Below are 19,460 nucleotides of genomic sequence, written 5' to 3'. Positions count from 1 at the left end.
CAACATTCAAACTAAACCGTGTGTAACCATAAAACCAGATCTGTGTAGATTTAACTAGCACTACGGTAATTGTTGGATCAGTCAATGTTGATGAATCACATTTGTAACTTTGTTGATATTTTCCTTGGACTCTGAAGGTTTGACAAAGGCTGCATTGTTGTTTAACTGCTGAGTTGTCAATTGCATCACAATGTTTGTTGAGCCACATATAGCCGTGCATGGGTTAACTGTTTGTACTCTCCCCTATAGTTTAAAAAAAGGGTATTGGGGTTGGTGGATTTGTTAACAAACCAAAATATTTGTATTTAATAAGCTTATGATTCTAACTTACTTTAATACTTTTAACTGTTTCAAGTTAACATTTTAAGTTTTTTTTTATATTCTAATAAATGAAGTTTACAATTTTAGTGAACCTAAATCGTTAAAAAAAGGTAGTTTAAAACATGAATATCAGTTTGCTTTGCAGATATAGCATATTTAAACAATACCCCCGCCGCAGCAAACCTGCAGACTAAGCGATTTTCAACTTGTCTGATTACATTTTTACTAAAATATTTCCATAAATAAGACATAAAATTTGTTCCCAATTTAAAAAACATTAGATTTAACGGGTGCTTTGGTTTGCTGCTACGGGGAAGGTAAAATGTGTTTTTTGACCATACGTCAATACTAAAAGATGAAATAAATAAATTTGCCAAATTTTATCAATATATATATCCATAAACAAGTAAACTACAACAGTTTTTATTTTATCCATAAAAATAACATGGGAATTTTAAATTACACTATTTTTGAATTTTCTCTGTGACCATTAGGCATACAACAGCACTTCAACATACTAAATTATTTATTTTTTTAAGCTCTACAAAACTGTTTAAAAAGAAATTGCACATTTTTTGGGTTTTTAGGGTCAAAATGGGAAAACCTCATTTTTACCCTATAAAACCCCCCATAAACCCCCGTTCCCATGGTCCGATTATGCTGGTTTGCAAACTCGTAAGAATAAACGTAGTTTTACATGTTTGTACCAAATTTCATCCAAATCGGATAATTTATGCTCAAGTTATCGCGCTAACGGACATATATATATCTATTATATTAAAAAATATCGGTTTTTCTTTTCCGAGTCCGTCCGCCTCTTCTACCCGACCGAGTTTCATGATTTTGGTCTTAAATTAAAGGTATGCACGCGTAGATTTGCCATCAAGCATCGGCATTCATTTATCTGACGTATTACTCGAGTTATGAATTGTTGCATTAGGAAAACAAATTTTAGACAAGTTCTCTAATGGAGGGGGAAGCGGGTCAAATTTTGACGACTTTTTAGATAAGGAAAATGTTTCTAATACCAATTTTTCGTGGAAGCCGGTAACATCAATTGAAATTTTAAAAGTTATAAGATCACTTAGTTCCTCTAACTCTGAAGATTTTTATGGCTTTTCTAACAAAATTGTCAAATATATAGCTCCATACATTCTAGAACCCTTAACTTACTTAGTTAATATTGCCTTATTAAATTCCACATTTCCAAGTTGTCTGAAAATATGCAAAACAGTGCCAATTTTCAAGAAAGGAGATATATCTTCTGTTTCCAATTATCGTCCCATTTCAATGGTTCCTAATCAATGGTTTTAAATAAAAAAGAAGAAAACAAAATGATTGTTTTTGAAAACAAAATTTTAAGAATGATATATGGACCAATACAAGAAAATGGAGAATGGAGAAAAAGACATAATAGGGAGATAAGGAATATGTACAATGATTATGATGTAGTAGCACACGTGAAAGCAAGGAGAATAAGGTGGGCAGGACACGCACTACGGAGAGAACGAGGTTCACTACTAAAAGAAGCAAGTATAGGAAAGCCAGAAGGGAAACGACCATTAGGAAGGCCCAAGAAGAGATGGTGGGATAGTGTTTCCAAGGACGTCAGAGAAGTGGGGGCAGAAGTGGAAGAGGCAGAAGATCGAGAGAGATGGAAAGCAGTTGTTGGTGCGGCCAAATCCCGCCTTGGGCATAAATGGCCATGGGAGTGAGTGAGTGAGTGAGTTCAATGGTTCCAGTTTTTTCAAAAATAATTGAAAATTGTGTTAAAATACAGCTTTTTGATTTTTTATCAAATAACAAAATTCTGAATAGCAATCAATTTGGCTTTCGACCCGGATACTCCACAACTTTAGCCGTTGAATCCATAGTGTCAGATATTCTGGATACATTTGAATCTGGCAACTATATGAGTCTGGCCCTTGTGGATCTCAGCAGGGCCTTTGACTCAGTTCTGCACACCATACTTTTGCAGAAATTGGATTTTTATGGTATAAAACACCAGGAACTAAATTTTTTTTAAACCTACCTTTGTGGCAGACAACAATATGCATCTTGTGTCTCATTCTCAGTTGTATCTCTTTGCTCGTTAACCATCTGTACTTTTACTTGCAATGCTAGCTTCTTTCTTTTTTGGTTTGTCCAGAGTCTGATTTTTACTCACTATTGTATGACACTATTTATTAATATTATTACATGTCTTGCTATTATGATTTGTATGCATCTTGTTTCTCTTTCAGTATTATTATTATGCCTTTCGCACGTCACCTGATATCCTCTTGCATATCTTTTTGTAATGCTAGCTTCTTTTGTTCATAGTCCACCTGTTACTAATTTTGTATGTTCTATTCAGTAGTATTACTATCCTTATGCATCTTGTATTCACCTATTGTATTATTTAGTATTTATTATTGCTTGTGGTATTATTTAGTATTTGTTATTGCTTGTTATCTCCCGTATGTAATGGCATTATTGTACAATGGCTTCTGCCGTGAATAAACGAATTGAATTGAATTGAATTGAATTGAATTGAATATGTAGCTTCCGGTAAACAAACATCAGCTTTTAAAGAGGTTCTTGCTGGGGTGCCACAGGGGTCAGTACTTGGGCCAGTCTTGTTTATATTATATATTAATGATTTGCCAAATGCTATGCCTTGTAAAACAGTTCTATATGCAGACGACACATCGTTTATTTGGCCTTCTGACAATCTTAACACAGCAATCCGTGGAATTGATAACATGATCGATATTGGTAATAATTGGTTTAAGAGTAATTTTCTTGAAATTAATAGTGATAAGACAGAGAAAATATGTTTTACACTACGTAGAAACCAAATTGAAAATCCAGATTTTGTTAAATTGCTAGGTATTTTCTTAGATAAAAAATTAACTTGGGAAGAACATACCAACAATGTAATATCTAAGTTGTCACGAGTTTGTTTTTTATTGCGAAAACTAAAAAACTGTGTATCTAATCACACACTTCTTTCTGTTTACCATAGTTTATTTCATACACACTTATTATATGGAAATATTCTCTGGGGAAATAGCTGTGGGGCCAGCAGGGTGTTTACTTGGCAAAGAAAAGCCCTGCGGATCATGTTTGATATACCAAATAAAGTCAACTGCAAACCTTTCTTTATAAATAATAATATAATGACAATTCCAAGTATTTATATTTTTAATAATTTAGTCTATGTTAAACAAAACATTACAAATTTTACTGAAGGCATTAAGTCGCAAAATAAGTTGGAATCAGCCGATGATTAGGCATATTTTGATAGAATATGTAAAGTCAATCGTACCTTTAGAAGGAATACCACCAAGTAAACTTTTAGTAGTTTTTTATGTTGATCAGAAACAAATCTAGGGTTAAGTTTGGTCAATGGGATGCCTTTACTTTACACTAATTTTGTTACACCTTAACAAAAGGAGTATACACTTAGAAATAAACTGGGATAATTCAGCGGTTTTGACCAAGAAATAAGCTTATCTCAAAACCTATTTTAAACCTATTTTTAAACCTATTATATTTGCCTTTTCATATTTATTTGACGAAGACAATTTCTAAAATTCCAATCAGGGAAGCTTTTACTTATCCTCATTTTTAACCACAAGACCAAAGCTACCTTTAGTAAACCAGTATTTATTCACAAACAATGATATGTTTGCTGCCTTTTCATGTTAAACCTCTGGAGTGATTCAAATTATTTATTGAAAATAACATCAACAAATAAAGCAAACAAAACACCATATCTGTTTTTTACACAAAAGATATGGTGTACCAGGGATACCTATCCTGACACATAGATAATGTTATTCTGCGTTTGTTTAAATACCGGAATTGCAATAAATTGTTTTACATTTGAGCTTTTTAGGGACTTATGTCCCTATAAGCCACTAGTTATCTTTATTTACATTATACATTTTATATACATAAATAGTGTCAAAGCATACACAATTGGTTATACAATTTAATCTAAAAGACTTAACTATACAATTTGACAATTATTTTAGAATGGATAGGTAATTTGATTTAGCTGGATTCATTTTTTATTTAGAAACTCATCTATACTATAGGGAGCCAAATTAGTTTTTAGTTTAAGGAGCCAAGAATGATTTTAGTTTCTTCAAAAAATTGGTTTTGTTTTGATCTTTTTTTAAATCTGACTTTAATGTGAACTTTATAATTCTTAACTTCAATTTTGGATTTCTTTCCCTTGATTTACCTTTAATCAAAAGAAAGCTAAAATAAAAGTACAAAGAGAAAAATAGTTTGCTTTCCTTATTTTTAACACTCCAGTTTAGAAAAACCCATGTACAAACATTGAAAAATAACCACAATAATCAGAAAAAGGTAGTTGTTAATTATTATAAAAAGCAATCAAGTAAAATGAGCTAGCCTTATGACTGTTTTTAGTTTCTAAATAATTCAGATTATATGTAGGAATACATTGCCGTATATCTTTACATGGTCAAATTATTTATTAATGACCTTTAATTTCACTGTATCAAATTACTTATTTACCTAATACAATTGTTTACAATATTTTATGTACACTGCTACCAAACAAGTTTCAGCAAAGATTAATGGGAATAAGAGGAAGTCTCAAATAAATAGTGATGATAAATGTGAATCATTTCATAAAACGTCATTAATTTTCCCAAGTTAAAACCATAGATTATTCACTTTGTCATTCTTATGGATCAATGAAGACAATTTTAATGTTAGTTTTGTCCAGTGCTTCTAGGGACATGTTTTTGTTTACAATTTGTTTTGTGTTATTTCAGTTATTTTAATACTAGTTTAGTGAGAGTGCCAAAAGTGTTGATAAAGGGAAGGCCTCAGCAAGCACCATATCTGTTCAAAATTTAAGTCAGGAGTTTGGGGCTTTAAACTCACGGCAGACAGTTGCAAGAGATCCAATTATAAATTGTTCTCTGATTTTATAGCTAAAAGTTACAAACTATAAAATTAACTCTAGCCTAAAATTATAGAAACAAAGACTAGCGTTTAGTGTCATCAACACAAACTAGACAAAAAAATGAGCTTCAGATTTTACAACGGAATAAGAACTCTTCTTGTGTAGTCTATAATAAAACATTTTAAGTACCAATGACCAAAATAATATTCTATTCTTTTTTAGCAGTAAAAACAAAACTGTCCTAACACTTCTTTGAAAAATCTGTCTGTATCTACTAAGAATGTCTAGGAAGAGAATAAATTCAACACAAATCAGCTGTTTTGCTATTCTCTCCTATGATATAATCAGCTGGAGCTGAGTCAGGTGGTTACCTCAGTGTTAGTCTTTCTCTCTCACATTCCATGTGTTCTCATAGTGTAATTAGCTGTGCAGTGCAAATAACCGTTGAAGTCAACTTATTGTGTTCTTATTTTGCCCTACGATCACTTATAAAATGTTTATGTAGGCAAGGACGTTTTAGTTGTGTATTTATTTCACTATAAACCAATTTTGTACTTTAATTGTTTTATATATGCATTTTTTGTAATTTTCATAACGGTCTGTGGTTTTTTTATTTGTCATAACTATTAAATTAGGTTACCCTTTTATGTAGGAATATTGTCTCGTTAATAATAGTAAAGTTAGTCTTTGCCAATGGTAGTGGTTTATTTATAACAAGTTTAAGTGTCAAGAGATTGCTGTTTGCTAACCTTGTTTTCCAAACAGTTTAATACTTTTAGTAAAGTTAATTAAATTGAGGTTTTCATTTCCGTTATCTAAATAAATATAAACAACAATTTTAAACCTAGCTCTTTTATTTTAGAAAGTTTACTGACTAATTTATTTGGTTTTTTTACACAAGCCTATTGCCATCTTTGCAATATATGTTAAGAATAGCTTGATTTTTATAGAGCTCAGATAGTTCCGTTGGGCTGAGGGTCGGAGAAATGGGGTTAGCAAAATGAACAACTTTACTTTACTAGTAGTACCGGTAGGTACCGTACGAGAGTACGAAATTTAACTATTAACTAACTTTTGTATAAAAAATTAACACTTCTTTGCCGTAGCTCTACAAAATGAAATTGATCTCAATTACGATTGTTTTTCTTATATGAACCTCTTGTACTTGGTACTTTGCACAGCATATATTGGAATGCATCTTAAAAGATTGCTTTCAAAAGATTAAGATTTTGTTATGCAAGTTTTCAACTACCTATCTGATATACGTTTCAACTATTAGAAAGCTATATTGTATAGGAAGCTGTGACTTTAATTTATTTAAATTTATTTGGTAGTTTAATTGAATATAAATATTGCTGTATTTTGTTTTCATACATTTTTATACTTATTTTATAAATTTTTGTTTTAGTTTACAGATATACCTTCACTAAATTTATGGTTAACAATCGTGTGAATACTAACGCCATTGTTTTAAAAATATTTTTTAATTAACAATAATTTATTTGATAAAACTGGTAGCTATTGGTAGCTGTCATCTCATAAGAACTGATAGTTTTGTTAAACTGCTGTCAAATAATGTCTGATGACGAATGGTGATTCAACTAACAAGTCAATTAGTGAAAAATGTGAGCATTAAGAGCATCACGCTAGAATCTAGGAATGGAACATGGTTGTAAATTAGGAAGGATTTTGCTTAATAAACTGAAAATTGTTACATACTATTTTGTGTGTATATCAATTCTCTGATGTAACACAATCAAAAATTTCAGTGGGTGAGTCTACCACTTGGATTTAGAGGGTTCTAGGACTTCCTCTTCGGCATTGAATAGTGTAGGAGCTTTGGTGCTGTGTGTGTGACAAAACATAGGTTGTGTACTATCAAATGCTGACTTGTAAAACGTCATATGATTATGAATACTGAGTGATCTTTTAACTGCCAAGTAGACCTACAGTTACAAGGGACAGTTTTTAACTAATGATAACAAGCTATAACAGTCGGTAGACTTGTTATAATAACCTGTTGTACTGTACACTCATGATTGGATGTCTTTATCAAATTACTGTGAGGTTTTAGTAAGTGTTCCAAAGCTGTAGTCCTCTTTAGCCTCAAACAGGGTAGACAGGTGCAGTGTGCGTTACAAAACTAAAATGTCTCAATCTTCATGTATGGTTTTTAAAACTAAGTGTGTTTTTTAACCGCTCAAGTACAGGACCGTTGTTAGTGACAAGGGACAGTTGATAACCACGATTACAAGTTGTGACAGTTGGTAGACATGTTAATAAGCTGTGGTACGCTCATAGAGTGGGTGTCTGTCGCAGTGGCAGCATTGACGTGTCAGCGAATGACGGCCAAACCTGAGAGCTCGCGACAGTCCGCCTCCGTTGACATCGAGGCCAGCGTTCAGAAAACCGAAACTTGGCACCTGAACAAGAAATTCACGGTGAGCAACAAATTTCATTGCATAGTGGCTAGAATTTAGATAAGTTGAGAAAGTATTATAATTGAATTTTTTTCACATGAATGTTGAAAACATATTTACATGGTATTTTTATGTAGTCCAACTGAAATAAGTATTTAAAATTTCTAACTGACAGAAAGAATAATTATAAAAATAAAAATAATAACTTCAAAAAGAAATAAGTAATAATGTCAAACAGAAGAAGAAATTGGTTTACATGGGCTGGGCCTGTGTGCAGACTGAGTTCCATACAAAATTATTTGTAAGAATTTGTTTAGAGGGCAGCAAAAATCAAGAACTAACTATTATGATGTTTGTATTCCATCTATAATATTAACTGTAATCAAATTGTTTTTACTCATCTCTCATGATCAAACAAAAATTCATAATCCAACCTAAACATCTTAAATTTGGTTTTAAACTACTGAATATAATTTCCTCGAGTCAGTCACATAGACTTGCTTTTTTAGTTGATTCTCCATTAAAAAAGATCATTGTTGAATTAGCCTTTCCCAGAGAGTACTACACTCGAAAATTCAATCTTCTCCTTTAGTTTTTGTCCCTGTGGTAGTTGTAACATAAAATGTCCTAATAAGTTGTCCTTTCAGTTGGGCTTGTAGAAAAGTCGGTGTATTCGACAGAAATGAGTTTTTTTACATTGCCACACTCTATTGGTGGTTCAATTAAACTAAATATTCTTTTTTATTCCAAATCTTGCTACAACTTTATCATGGAGGTATAATGTCTAGTTCTATCCATAGCCAAATCTTGTATAGATTATATTAGTTAACAGGTTCCATCCAGTTCTCATAAGAGTGTTTGTAGGTGTACAAAGTCGTAGTTGTTTCATCCACCGAGTGCTGGTTCGTGTTCCGACGCTACAATGAGTTCTACGAACTGCATCATATCCTCAAGAAACAGGTCAGTTACTCATTGTTGTGTTGTTAGGTTGTCCTACTCATTTATACCTCCATCTTTGTTCTTTTATCTTCATTTTAAATAAAAAATCTATCTTTTGTTCAATTTTTGTTCTATTTATTTCTAAGTGTTATATTAGACTAAAAGTATATTGTAAGAATTATTATAAGTCTCCAAAGCACGTATCACACTGGATACACTGTAACAAAAATCAGTGACCTAGGATTTTGTGTTGTGCTCGCGTGATTGATCACTTTAAAAGGGTAATACTGATTTGTTTACATGACAAGTACCTAAGTGTAGGAAAGAGCCACGCGACTCCAACTTTGCCTGCTGAAATAGAGGATTTTTATTTTTGGATTCTTAAAGTAGTGGCACAATGTTCCAAACAAACCCTACAGGGGGAAAATAACTAGATATTAGCTAGTGTAGAAATAAAAATACTGCATTTTCCATTTAGAAATTTCAAATTTGGTAAATAGAAAAATTGCTACAGTAAGCGTTGAATTTCCCTTGTGACACAGCCCAGCCATAGGATCATTCCTCTTATCTCGTAGATAATGTGTCACTCTGGTACCAGGCAGTATCAGCCACACTATCTACTCATGTGAGTCATTCAAGGATCAGTTTCATTAATTCAAATTCCCATTAGGTCAAATAATTTAAATTTGTCACATTAGGTATTCCATGATACATTTGCTCAAAAATTAAAGTCTCTACTAAAAACGTAGTCTAGTAAAAACGTATATGAGCTTCGTGTAATGGGATTTTGACTTAAGAAAAACTCCTACAAATAACAGAGATTGTATTAAACAATCTTCTATTTCGCTGTCATTAAGTCAAAACCCCATTGGGTCAAACTTTGAGTATGTTAAAAACAACGTAATCCTCCCAATTCCCAATCTTCAATTATATCGTGTTTTGGCGTACTTAGGATGATCCAAAAATGTTATAAAGTGGCACAGAGCTTCTTGGTTAGTGCTACTTGCTGACTGTTAGGTTGGAATCGAAAATAATTTATTAACTGTATTAATACAAATTTATACACATGGCAAACAAGCAATTTAATTGGAGCATGGTTTCATTGCAATTTGTGACATGGAAAAGTTAGCAAGCGAGGATAGCTTTTATTTTTTGGTCAGAAAGGTTTTTTCTTTGGCAAAGTTGTAGCCAAAAGGTGCAGTTGTAACATATACAGAGTGAACAACCTAACTGTGCCACTATTGGTATCTCAGAAACTATTAGATTTACAGAAAACATGAAATGGGAAAATTGAAAATTCAACTATTTTCTTAGGAAATTAATTAATATGAAATCCGCCTTTTTTAATGGCCGCCATTCATCAAGTTAAAACATTTAGCTGGTCTAATTAAGGTGATTGTTTCAGGGTGAGTAGTCGCTTACGCCGGGACATTCAATAATTTAAATATTTTCTACACTCACATCAAATTATACACGTCAGCTACAGAGCCGCAAATGGCGCCGTTGTTCACAGATTATGCCAGTAAACAGTAAGGATCCTCATTGCGGTGTACACGAAAACTAAAAAGCTATATTATACACAAATGGCCCTTACTTAAGAAACGACCCTCGAATTTTGTATCTCTAGCCCATGGACTCAGAACTTTCTGAGGTAAAAGACAGAGTTCAGTTCTTTTACATCAGAAAGTTCTGAGTCCATGGACTAGTCCCTTACAAAAACACTAATCAAAATCTTGGCTGTACACAATATCAATCTTGGCATGTTCGCAGAACATGAATGATTAGTTTTATATTAAAGCAGTTTGAAAAACAAAATATGCATGACTTCCATGAATTTTACTTACTTACTTACTTACTCCCATGGCCATTTGTACCCCAAGTGGTACTTGGCCTCACCAACACACTGCCTCCACGTCGCCCTGTCTCTTGCGGTATCTTCATTAACTTCCATCCTGATCATATCTTTCTTTACTTCATCCGTCCAGCGTTTCCTCGGTCTCCCTCGTGGTCTACTCCCCAGTGGGTCACTTTTCCATATTTGATAAAGTGTGCTAGCTTCCTCTCTTCTAATGATGTGGCCCGTCCAGCGAAGCCTCCTGCTTTTAGCCTCTGCAATTATATCTGTCTCCTTGAACAGGTCTCTTAGTTCCTGATTATGTTTAATTCTCCACACATCTCCTTCTTTAGTAGGGTCAAAGATTTTGCGCAGGACTTTATTTTCAAAAGTAATAAGTTTTTTCTCTGTGTTTTTATTGATAATCCAGGTTTCAGCTCCATAGAGAAGGACAGGTCTTATGATAGTTTTGTAGATTTTAAGTTTAGTGTGATGAGACAATAATCTTGATGATAATAATTTGTTTAGAGCATACATACTTCTACTGGCTAGGTTTATTCTATTCTTTATTTCTATGTGTTCCTCACTTTGTGAGCTGACAATAACTCCTAAATATTTAAAAGACTCAACTTGTTCATACTGTTGTTCTATTTCTGTCATGTTCTCCTCGTTCTCTGCTCCCCTTCCAAATCTGACAAGTTTTGTTTTGTTGTGATTTTCCAATGTGTCACTTTCTGTTCCTACCATGAATTTTAAAAGAAATATTTAAAATATGTACATAAATTAGTATTACGGCGTAAATGTTCAAATAGTTAGTCAGAAAATATAAAAAATTTGCAAATATGTTCAACAATGATGCTAGAGGGTATGTCAAGTCTATGCTCACACTCAGATTAATATATAAACTTTTGTGTTTAGATATGTTAGCTGTCATAGTCTGTTTTTTGCAGGTGCCTAACTTGCAGCTCAAGTTCCCAGGCAAGAAGCTATTTGGCAACAACCTGGACCCTCAGTTTGTGGCTCAGAGACGAGAAGGGCTCAACACCTTTGTCCAACAACTCATGCAGGACCCCAAACTGCTCAACATGTCAGTATAATTTTATTTCTTACTATCTAACTTGTTTGCCCACTTACATTCTAGGGCACTGGGCTCTAGCCTGGAACCTTTTTCTTATTATTTGAGGATAGGCCGCGAGGGTCACATTGTTATATAGGTAATATTTGTTGGTGATTGACGGGATTCAAACCTGAGACATCACAGACCAAAGTCCCGCACTTTACCACTAGACAAGCTTGCTTTTATTCTAACTGACTATACAGGGTGATTGGTACTCAGTGTGGAAAAAATTTTTTGGTGCAATTACAAAGTAAATGCAATTTGATGATGCATATAAAAGGGTCCAAGTCTAAAAATTAGCTTCCCAAAGAATTATTTTTTGTTTTTCAAAAATAACTATGTTTTTAAACTTAATAGAGCTATTTCTCAATTACCTGTAAATGGATTTGAGTAGATAATGTCATTTTTGTGCTCTACATTAAATTTTGAATAAGAATAATATAAAATTACGGGGGATCTGTTGTAAAAACTCCATTGTAAATAGATTCATATATAAAATTAAGATGTTTGATAAAAATGTAAAAAACATTGGTCTATTGCATTTGTTCACACCCTGTATACAAGAAAGTGTCCGAATATGGTAAAAACTGCGCCATTTTACAAGCTTTCCAACCATATGCTACACCATTGAGCTTTATGTCTGCTTATGTACGCTTTAGTGGTTTAAAGACTACAAAACATGGTGTCTTTAAAATTTCAAACATAGAAAGTCGGCTAAGCAAAAATTGTATTTTTGTTTCAGCTTGAACAGTAAAAACAGTAAAAATGTTCCCTGTTTTCTGGTATTCAAACCACTAAAACAAACAAAGGAACATCTAAACCTCAATAGTGTAGCATATGGTTGGAAAGCTTATAAAATGGCGCAGTTTTTAACATATTCGAACACTTTCTTGTATAGGGTGTGAAAAAATTGCAATGGACCCATGTTATTAAATTTTTATCAAACATCTTAATTTTTATCTTTGAATCTATTCACAATGGGGTTTTTACAACTGATCCACTATAATTTTCTATCATTCTTATTCAGAATTTAATGTAGAACACGAAAATGACATTATCTACTCAAATCCATATACATGTAATTGAGAAATAGCTGTATTAAGTTTAAAAACATAGTTATTTTTGAAAAACATAAAATATTTTTTTGGGAAGCTAATTTTTAGACTTGAAACCTTTTATATGCATCATCACACTTCTACTTTGTACTTACACCAACAATTTTTTGTCACACTGAGTACCAATCACCCTGTATAACCCCTAACCTAAAGGATGGTATTGGTATTTATGAAAAACATAACAAATCCCTCACTAAGACAAGTATTTTATTCAAGCAGAACTTGAAAAATAGCTGAATGTTGTACCTGATATGGACTCCAATCTTGGAGGCAAGCTTAGTACTACAACGCAAGGATTAGGGGTCTCAATCCCAAAATCAACAGGATTAAAAAACCTTTATTTTTATTTTTGTTATCAATTTATGAAGGCCCAACGGTTACGGAGATAATAAAAAAATTGTAAACTTAAAATCCCCATGTTATTTATAATTTAATATAATTTAGAACCAACTTGTGTAGTTGAAACAGCTGACAAAATTGTATAACTCGTTTAAAATAATATGAATACTCATCAGGTTAACATGGGAAACTCCAGAGCCACTGGGGTGGAGCCCGAAAGGATTTTCGAAATAAGAATATGTCTATATGTTAATCGAGAATGTGAGCTATCATTATACCAAATTTCAGCCCATTCCAACCAGTAGTTAATGCGTGATTGAACTTCAAACAAACACACAAACTTTCACATTTATAATATTAGTAAGATAAATAAACTGTTGTAGTTTGCTTCTTTATGGATATATTTACCAATTTTGGAAATTTTGTTTATTTAATACTAAGCTATCAACATTGCAATAAAACAACACACCTCAATATGTTTTCTGTTGCAGCAAACTTAAGTACTCATTAAAATTAATGTTATTTTAATAGGAAATAAATCTGAAATTTGTTAGTGAATATTTTAGTAGAAATCCAGCCAGGTAAATGCAAATTCGCTTAGTCTGCAGGTTTGCTGCGGTGGGTGTATTTATCCTTATATTTTGATTTATTGAACTGAGTAGCAATATGGGAGCTAGCTGAGAGCTGGCTTTGGAGCTATGAAAGAGCTATCTCTAGTTCTGAACTTAACGCAAGATTTAGTCCAAAACTAAATGGGGTTCGGAGGTCAAGTTCTGAACTATAGTAAATATGAGATGTGTTTTAGTTTCTATATTAGCCTAATATTTTCCCAGTAGTCTGAAGTATTCAGATGTGCAAATTAGCGAGTTTAAAGTTGAGTGAAGCATGTTACGTTTTACATGCAGTTGCTCGTGTTTTATTTTGTACCTATGTATTTCATATAATCTAGAATGACCTATACACTGTATAAGAATGACAGGTGGTTATCATGTGGTAATTCCTTTTTTTTACTTTGAAAGACGGTGAAATTAAACAACCTAAAATTTGTAAAGACCAGTTTAAAACATTCATTAGAGGACTTTTAAGATTACTCCTCACTCATTTTAAATGGCTAGGAAAGACAAAATCATAAAATAATATCCCGATATTGGCTTGGATAAATCCTGAAATCCCGGTACTGGATTATAGCTCCGGGATTGAGATCCCTAGCTAGGATGTTGTACTTGCCAGTATCAATAATGTGATTGATGTAAACATTGTGGACTATGATGTTCTTCCAAAGGGACAGAACAGTAATAGGTTTTGTGATTGTTGCAGCTAATTTGGTCAAGTGGTTATGTAAAGATAGACATATATTAGGGTGCGTTCACAAAGAAAGCTGGTTACAAGCGCTTACAAGCTCGAACTGGCGTGAGAAAAGTTAACATAGTATCAAGCGTGTGTGTTCACAGACAAAGCTTGTGCCGGCTAGCAAGCGCTTGTTACAAGTTCTGACAAGCACGCAAGAACGTTTCGTACTTGTTTTCCGGCGCTTGTTGACCGAACCAATCAGTTACAAACTACAACAGTGTAGTATGGATGTCGATGAGTTGATAGCTCAAAGTTTAGAGCTTCCAATTTCCAAAAAAATATACTACCCACATATTGTGGGTTGTCCCTAGAATGTTCAATAACGTAACCAATAGGACAAATATAACATATATGTATTAATACGATAGACAAACACATTTAATTCAATATTAATTAAGTGTTGTGTTGGATTTTTTATAGATGAAACTTGTACTTTTACTTTATTTACCTAGAAAATTAAAACATTTGAATATATCTCACAATATTATTTGCATCATAATTAATCAGCTACATAGGGTGTTTAAAACTCCCTTCAAGTATTTTTTAGGTTTTATTATTGACCCAAAATTCGTTCTGGTGCATGGATAGGTTGCTTTTGCCAATCCCCCCAAAACTTCACTAAAACACATTAAATTTTCTTGAGGATGTAATTAAACGTGATTAACTTCCGCTGTTAATTGCATGAGCACCTTCCTAATTCTACATCCTTTTAATTCTACATTTTCAATAAAAAATAACTGTTCATCACTTGAGGAAGATATTGTCTCAACCAGAGCTGAGACTACACTGAGCTTGAAATGCAAGCGTTTGTTGTGAACACACAACAGCATTCTCAAGCGCTTGGAACAAGTGCTGAAAGTAAGTTACTTGTAACCAGCTTTCTTTGTGAACACACCCTTATACAGTAGTATACAGACATCTCATTATAATAAAATTATTAGATTGTACATGTTTAGTTGTAAACAAATGTTGTTAATTAATTTTGTATTTATCCACGAGGGTACGCCACAGTGTACGTGAAAAAAAATATATAAGTTGTATTTTTGCTTGTAGTGGTGAAGTGAGGACGTTCCTACAACTGGATGGACACAGACCAACTGCGGAGGAATCCAGCACTGAAGAAAGTTGTGAGAAGGCGGAGGAGGACGAGAATTTGAACTTAGGGCCAACCGAAAGAACCTAGTAAGTCCAACCTATCAACATTGTTGTTAAACTTTCCAGATTAATCAAATCACTAGTATCAATGATTGGGTAATAAATAATGATTGGTGGCTGTTGTGTTATCCTTTTTTAATTTAACCGGCTGAATACTGCACATATCTTTGTCATTCCATAATTCATACTTTATACAAATTTTTGTGTAGAGTCACTACAAACCTCATGCAACAAAACTGAGTGAGATAATCCTCCCACACCGACTTAAATTTGTTTAAAAAATCTTCCTATATGGGACAACAATTCTAGACTTTTGTAGGCCTACCCGAACAATAAAAAAAGTTGAATGTAGTCCCTTGATGATGAAATATCCAGCTCCACTTTAATATGTATTGAATTTTCATGCTTTACAGCGCAAGACCAAGTGATTTTGAGTTTCTCCATGTGATTGGCAAAGGTAGTTTCGGCAAGGTGTTGTTGGCAAGACATCGATGTGATTCTAAATACTACGCAGTTAAGGTAACAAACTTGAATCACTATTATAACTCAATTTTCTGAAAACATTTACTTGTTGCCAATCAAATTTTGGAATATGTAAAAGGGCATAAGAACTTAGGTTTTGAACATTTGTGTTGCATTAGCAAGCTTACCTGCATGGGAAATAGTCAAATATTTGCACATGAATACCAGAAACAAAAACTTAACACTGTACACAAATGATTGGAGTATTTGTAAAAACCTGTATTTGTGAATTCTTTTAGAATTTGTATACTAAACAAACGTTTACGTTTAAAGCATTATTTTAAACCAGAACAATTTTAGTAGGGAGATAAGATGCCTCCAGGTACAATCTGCAAGTTAAACTTCTGAAGACATTATTTCCATCTGCGACAAAAAATGTTCCTTGCTCAGTTACAAACTGTGAACAAGTTGGTTGGTATCTGCGACTCCTTAAATATACTTTAGCTACGTGTTATGTTAGCTGCTATCATTCCTGTGACAGTGTAATGGTAAAAAGTGGCCATTCTCTCCCAAACTTCCATGTGAGCCTTATGAAACAAATTTTACAAGTATTAGTTTAATGATTAATTATACTACTTGGTACATAACATCAAAACTTATTGTTAAGGGTAAATGTGTACATTTTGTCTGGGTAGCCGAGTGTTTATAGTGCTTTGCTTAAGATCTAAAGGTTGTTGGTTCTATTCCCAGCAAGATGTTTCCAGAGCCATTTGCCATTTGTAATTTGGCTTTCAAGTAATGGTACTTTTTACTTAACAAAATACGGTCTGGGTATTTTTTGTTTTAGTGTTTTGAAGAATACTTTTTATTAGTTTTTAGAGTAAAAGAAATGCTATAAGTTATTTCTGGTGTGTAGGTTGAGTTTTAACATGTTTGGTGAGTAGGAAAAAAGTCAAAATTTAATTACTGAGCTGAAAGACCTTTAAGCCTTCCTTCACTTGTGTAGGTTTTGTCCAAGAGGCTGATTTTGAGGCGGAACGAGGCTCAGCATATCATGTCAGAGAGGAATGTACTGATGAAGAATCTCCATCACCCGTTCTTGGTGGGGCTGCACTTCAGCTTCCAGACAAAGGACAAGCTGTTCTTTGTCCTGGACTATGTCAACGGAGGCGAGGTGAGTGTTGGAATGAATAGGACTCTTTCGAAAGTTCAGGTTATATTCTAAGATGTTAGCCTCATCTTAGAATATAAAAACCTTTTGAACAATTTTGTTGATCGAAAAAAAAAATTTACTTCCAAATGCAAGAGATTTTGCCGGTCCAACCATCTGTAACTCTATAACTGAAGTCATACCTCTGATCATACCTCTAGATTGTTTAGATTGTATTTCATCCATGCGGTGCCATCACATTAGGGTGTGTACTTGAAGGGGAAGATAAGTTAAGGATGAATATTGAGGAAATTAGAATCATAGCTTTGTTTGAACTAAGATCAGCTGGTTTTATATCCAGAATCATAGCTGGGTCCAGTTTCAACCATCAAAAACCTAGGCTAAAACATTACCTCAAGATCACACTGGCAACGTTCTGATTACTATAGTTCGGCCGCTTAGAAAACGACCTGCGCGCTAATGCTAAACCAATGCTGGAGGAGGTCGCTTTCTAAGCGGCCGAACTATAGACAAGCACTAAATCTACTTAGCAAAGTTACACTCAGCTCAAATAACTTACTACAGTTAATTATTAAGGAAATTGACAGGAAAGCAGGCTTACCTTTAAATAAGTCCATAGAGACACAAAAAATATACAACTCAAAAGTAGAAATTTTCTTCAACCACTGGAGAAAAAAAAAGAATTCACTTTTTCCAATTTAAAAGCTGCACTTTTCAGTTGTTTTAGCCAAAAAATATGTAAATTCATTTTGAAGGAGGGAGAAAAGGAAATGGAATAGAGAAAGGAGAATAGGTTATCTCCAGGTCTTACCATGAGTACTACGGTAATAGGTTATTCCCTATATGAGAAATTCTCTAAAAGGGTGTCTTTAAAATTATACAAAAAATAATAACTGCCTAGTTAACTGACATGTTTGAACTTGGTTTGATTTGATCTATTTATGCTGAAAATACACCAGGATGTGTTGTTTAAGGCAACAACAAGTTAAAAACAAGTGTCGTATGAAAGGGGTGAAAACTATTTTAAGACAAAGATCATCTGGGTTCTTTGGACAAGATGGTTTTCTTAAAATTCTTTGAAACAACCCAGAGACAAAAATCCTAAGCAATGTATTTCTGTTATCATCCATTCACTCAGATATAATATGCTTGCTAGAGGAAATAGTTTAATTATATCAAAATTTTATGAACATTGAATCTATCTTTTTACATTGTACTCCTAGACACAAACCAATTCGCTAGCTAAATGCTAATTTCTTAAAACGTTTGAGTTTAAAGACAACGTTTAGAGATATATTAGCTAGTCTGCATCACCTCTTCCAAACTAATCAAATATTTAACCGTTCAAGCGCACCAAAAGTTTTTTGTTTATTTCAGCTCTTTTTCCACCTGCAGCGGGAGAGGACATTCACAGAGCCCCGTGCCAGGTTCTACGCTGCAGAGGTGGCGTCGGCACTTGGCTACTTGCACAGTCAGGGCATCGTTTATCGCGACCTCAAGCCAGAGAATTTACTGTTGGACTGCACGGGTCATGTCGTGCTGACTGACTTTGGCCTCAGCAAGGAGGGTCTGTTAGCAACAGACACAACCAACACATTCTGTGGAACACCTGAGTATCTGGCGCCCGAGGTTGTCAGGAAAGAGGTAGGTTGAAAATATGAACAACTCAGTTAACAGTATAACAGTATGGGAAGTAGATAAATATCTGTCCGTCTCACCCTGCCTATCATTTTTCCAATAATTCGTCGATTCTTACCATTCTTTCTAGTCTTAAAGCATCTCATTTATTTCAATTTCTTTTAAGTGAATTTTTTTTACAGTTAATTTAGTTTTATTAACAATGGGTGCATTTCAGATTATTCTAGAATTGTTATGCTGTCTTTGTCATTATCACCCTAGTTTTTTTGTAGTCATTCAAGGTCGCGTCGTGATTCTTCCTTCCTTTCCGCCTTTCCCCTTTCTCCCCGCCCACATAAGGCGCAGTTTCAAGTGTGCAATATAATATAGGTTTCCATGGCAACCAACTGTAGTTATAGCAACGACCAAATCAAGCACTGCGCTGTTCTTCAACGCACAGCTGTGTAATGAAAGACAACATGATAAATCTCACGTTGTGTATCTCGTCAGGCCTTCGATCGATATCATTCATTTCTTGCATCTTAACTTAGTTCAGTTCAGTTCTTATCCTGATAAACAACTCTTTAATGTCTTGACAATTCGGAATGTTCTTTAACATATTAGAATAATTCATTGCGGTATGTTTTTTTGTGATGGCATTATCAATGTTAATCTTGGTTTGTTGGCTAC

The 19,460-nt window shown here is 33.7% G+C and overlaps 1 protein-coding gene across 1 annotated transcript in view; it reads left to right on the top strand.

The window, feature by feature from the left end:
• Window positions 1-19,460, top strand: part of LOC128994152 (serine/threonine-protein kinase Sgk2-like) — a 39,341-nt gene that overhangs the window by 7,196 nt on the left and 12,685 nt on the right. Inside the window, exons 2-8 of the mRNA XM_054418475.1 lie at window positions 7,571-7,692; window positions 8,536-8,631; window positions 11,395-11,531; window positions 15,419-15,547; window positions 15,934-16,039; window positions 16,989-17,156; window positions 18,531-18,797. Of these exons, the coding sequence (XP_054274450.1) occupies window positions 7,594-7,692; window positions 8,536-8,631; window positions 11,395-11,531; window positions 15,419-15,547; window positions 15,934-16,039; window positions 16,989-17,156; window positions 18,531-18,797 (1,002 nt within the window). The 5' untranslated portion in view covers window positions 7,571-7,593. The remainder of the gene's footprint in view (window positions 1-7,570; window positions 7,693-8,535; window positions 8,632-11,394; window positions 11,532-15,418; window positions 15,548-15,933; window positions 16,040-16,988; window positions 17,157-18,530; window positions 18,798-19,460) is intronic.

This window comes from Macrosteles quadrilineatus, unplaced genomic scaffold (assembly GCF_028750875.1).
Source record: "Macrosteles quadrilineatus isolate MER2022 unplaced genomic scaffold, UCM_ALF_1.0 Scaffold_5__1_contigs__length_97177068, whole genome shotgun sequence".
In the NCBI taxonomy this organism is placed as follows: Eukaryota; Metazoa; Arthropoda; class Insecta; order Hemiptera; family Cicadellidae; genus Macrosteles; species Macrosteles quadrilineatus.
The sequence above is the reverse complement of the archived record's forward strand: the minus strand, read 5'-3'. Positions and strand labels throughout refer to the sequence as shown.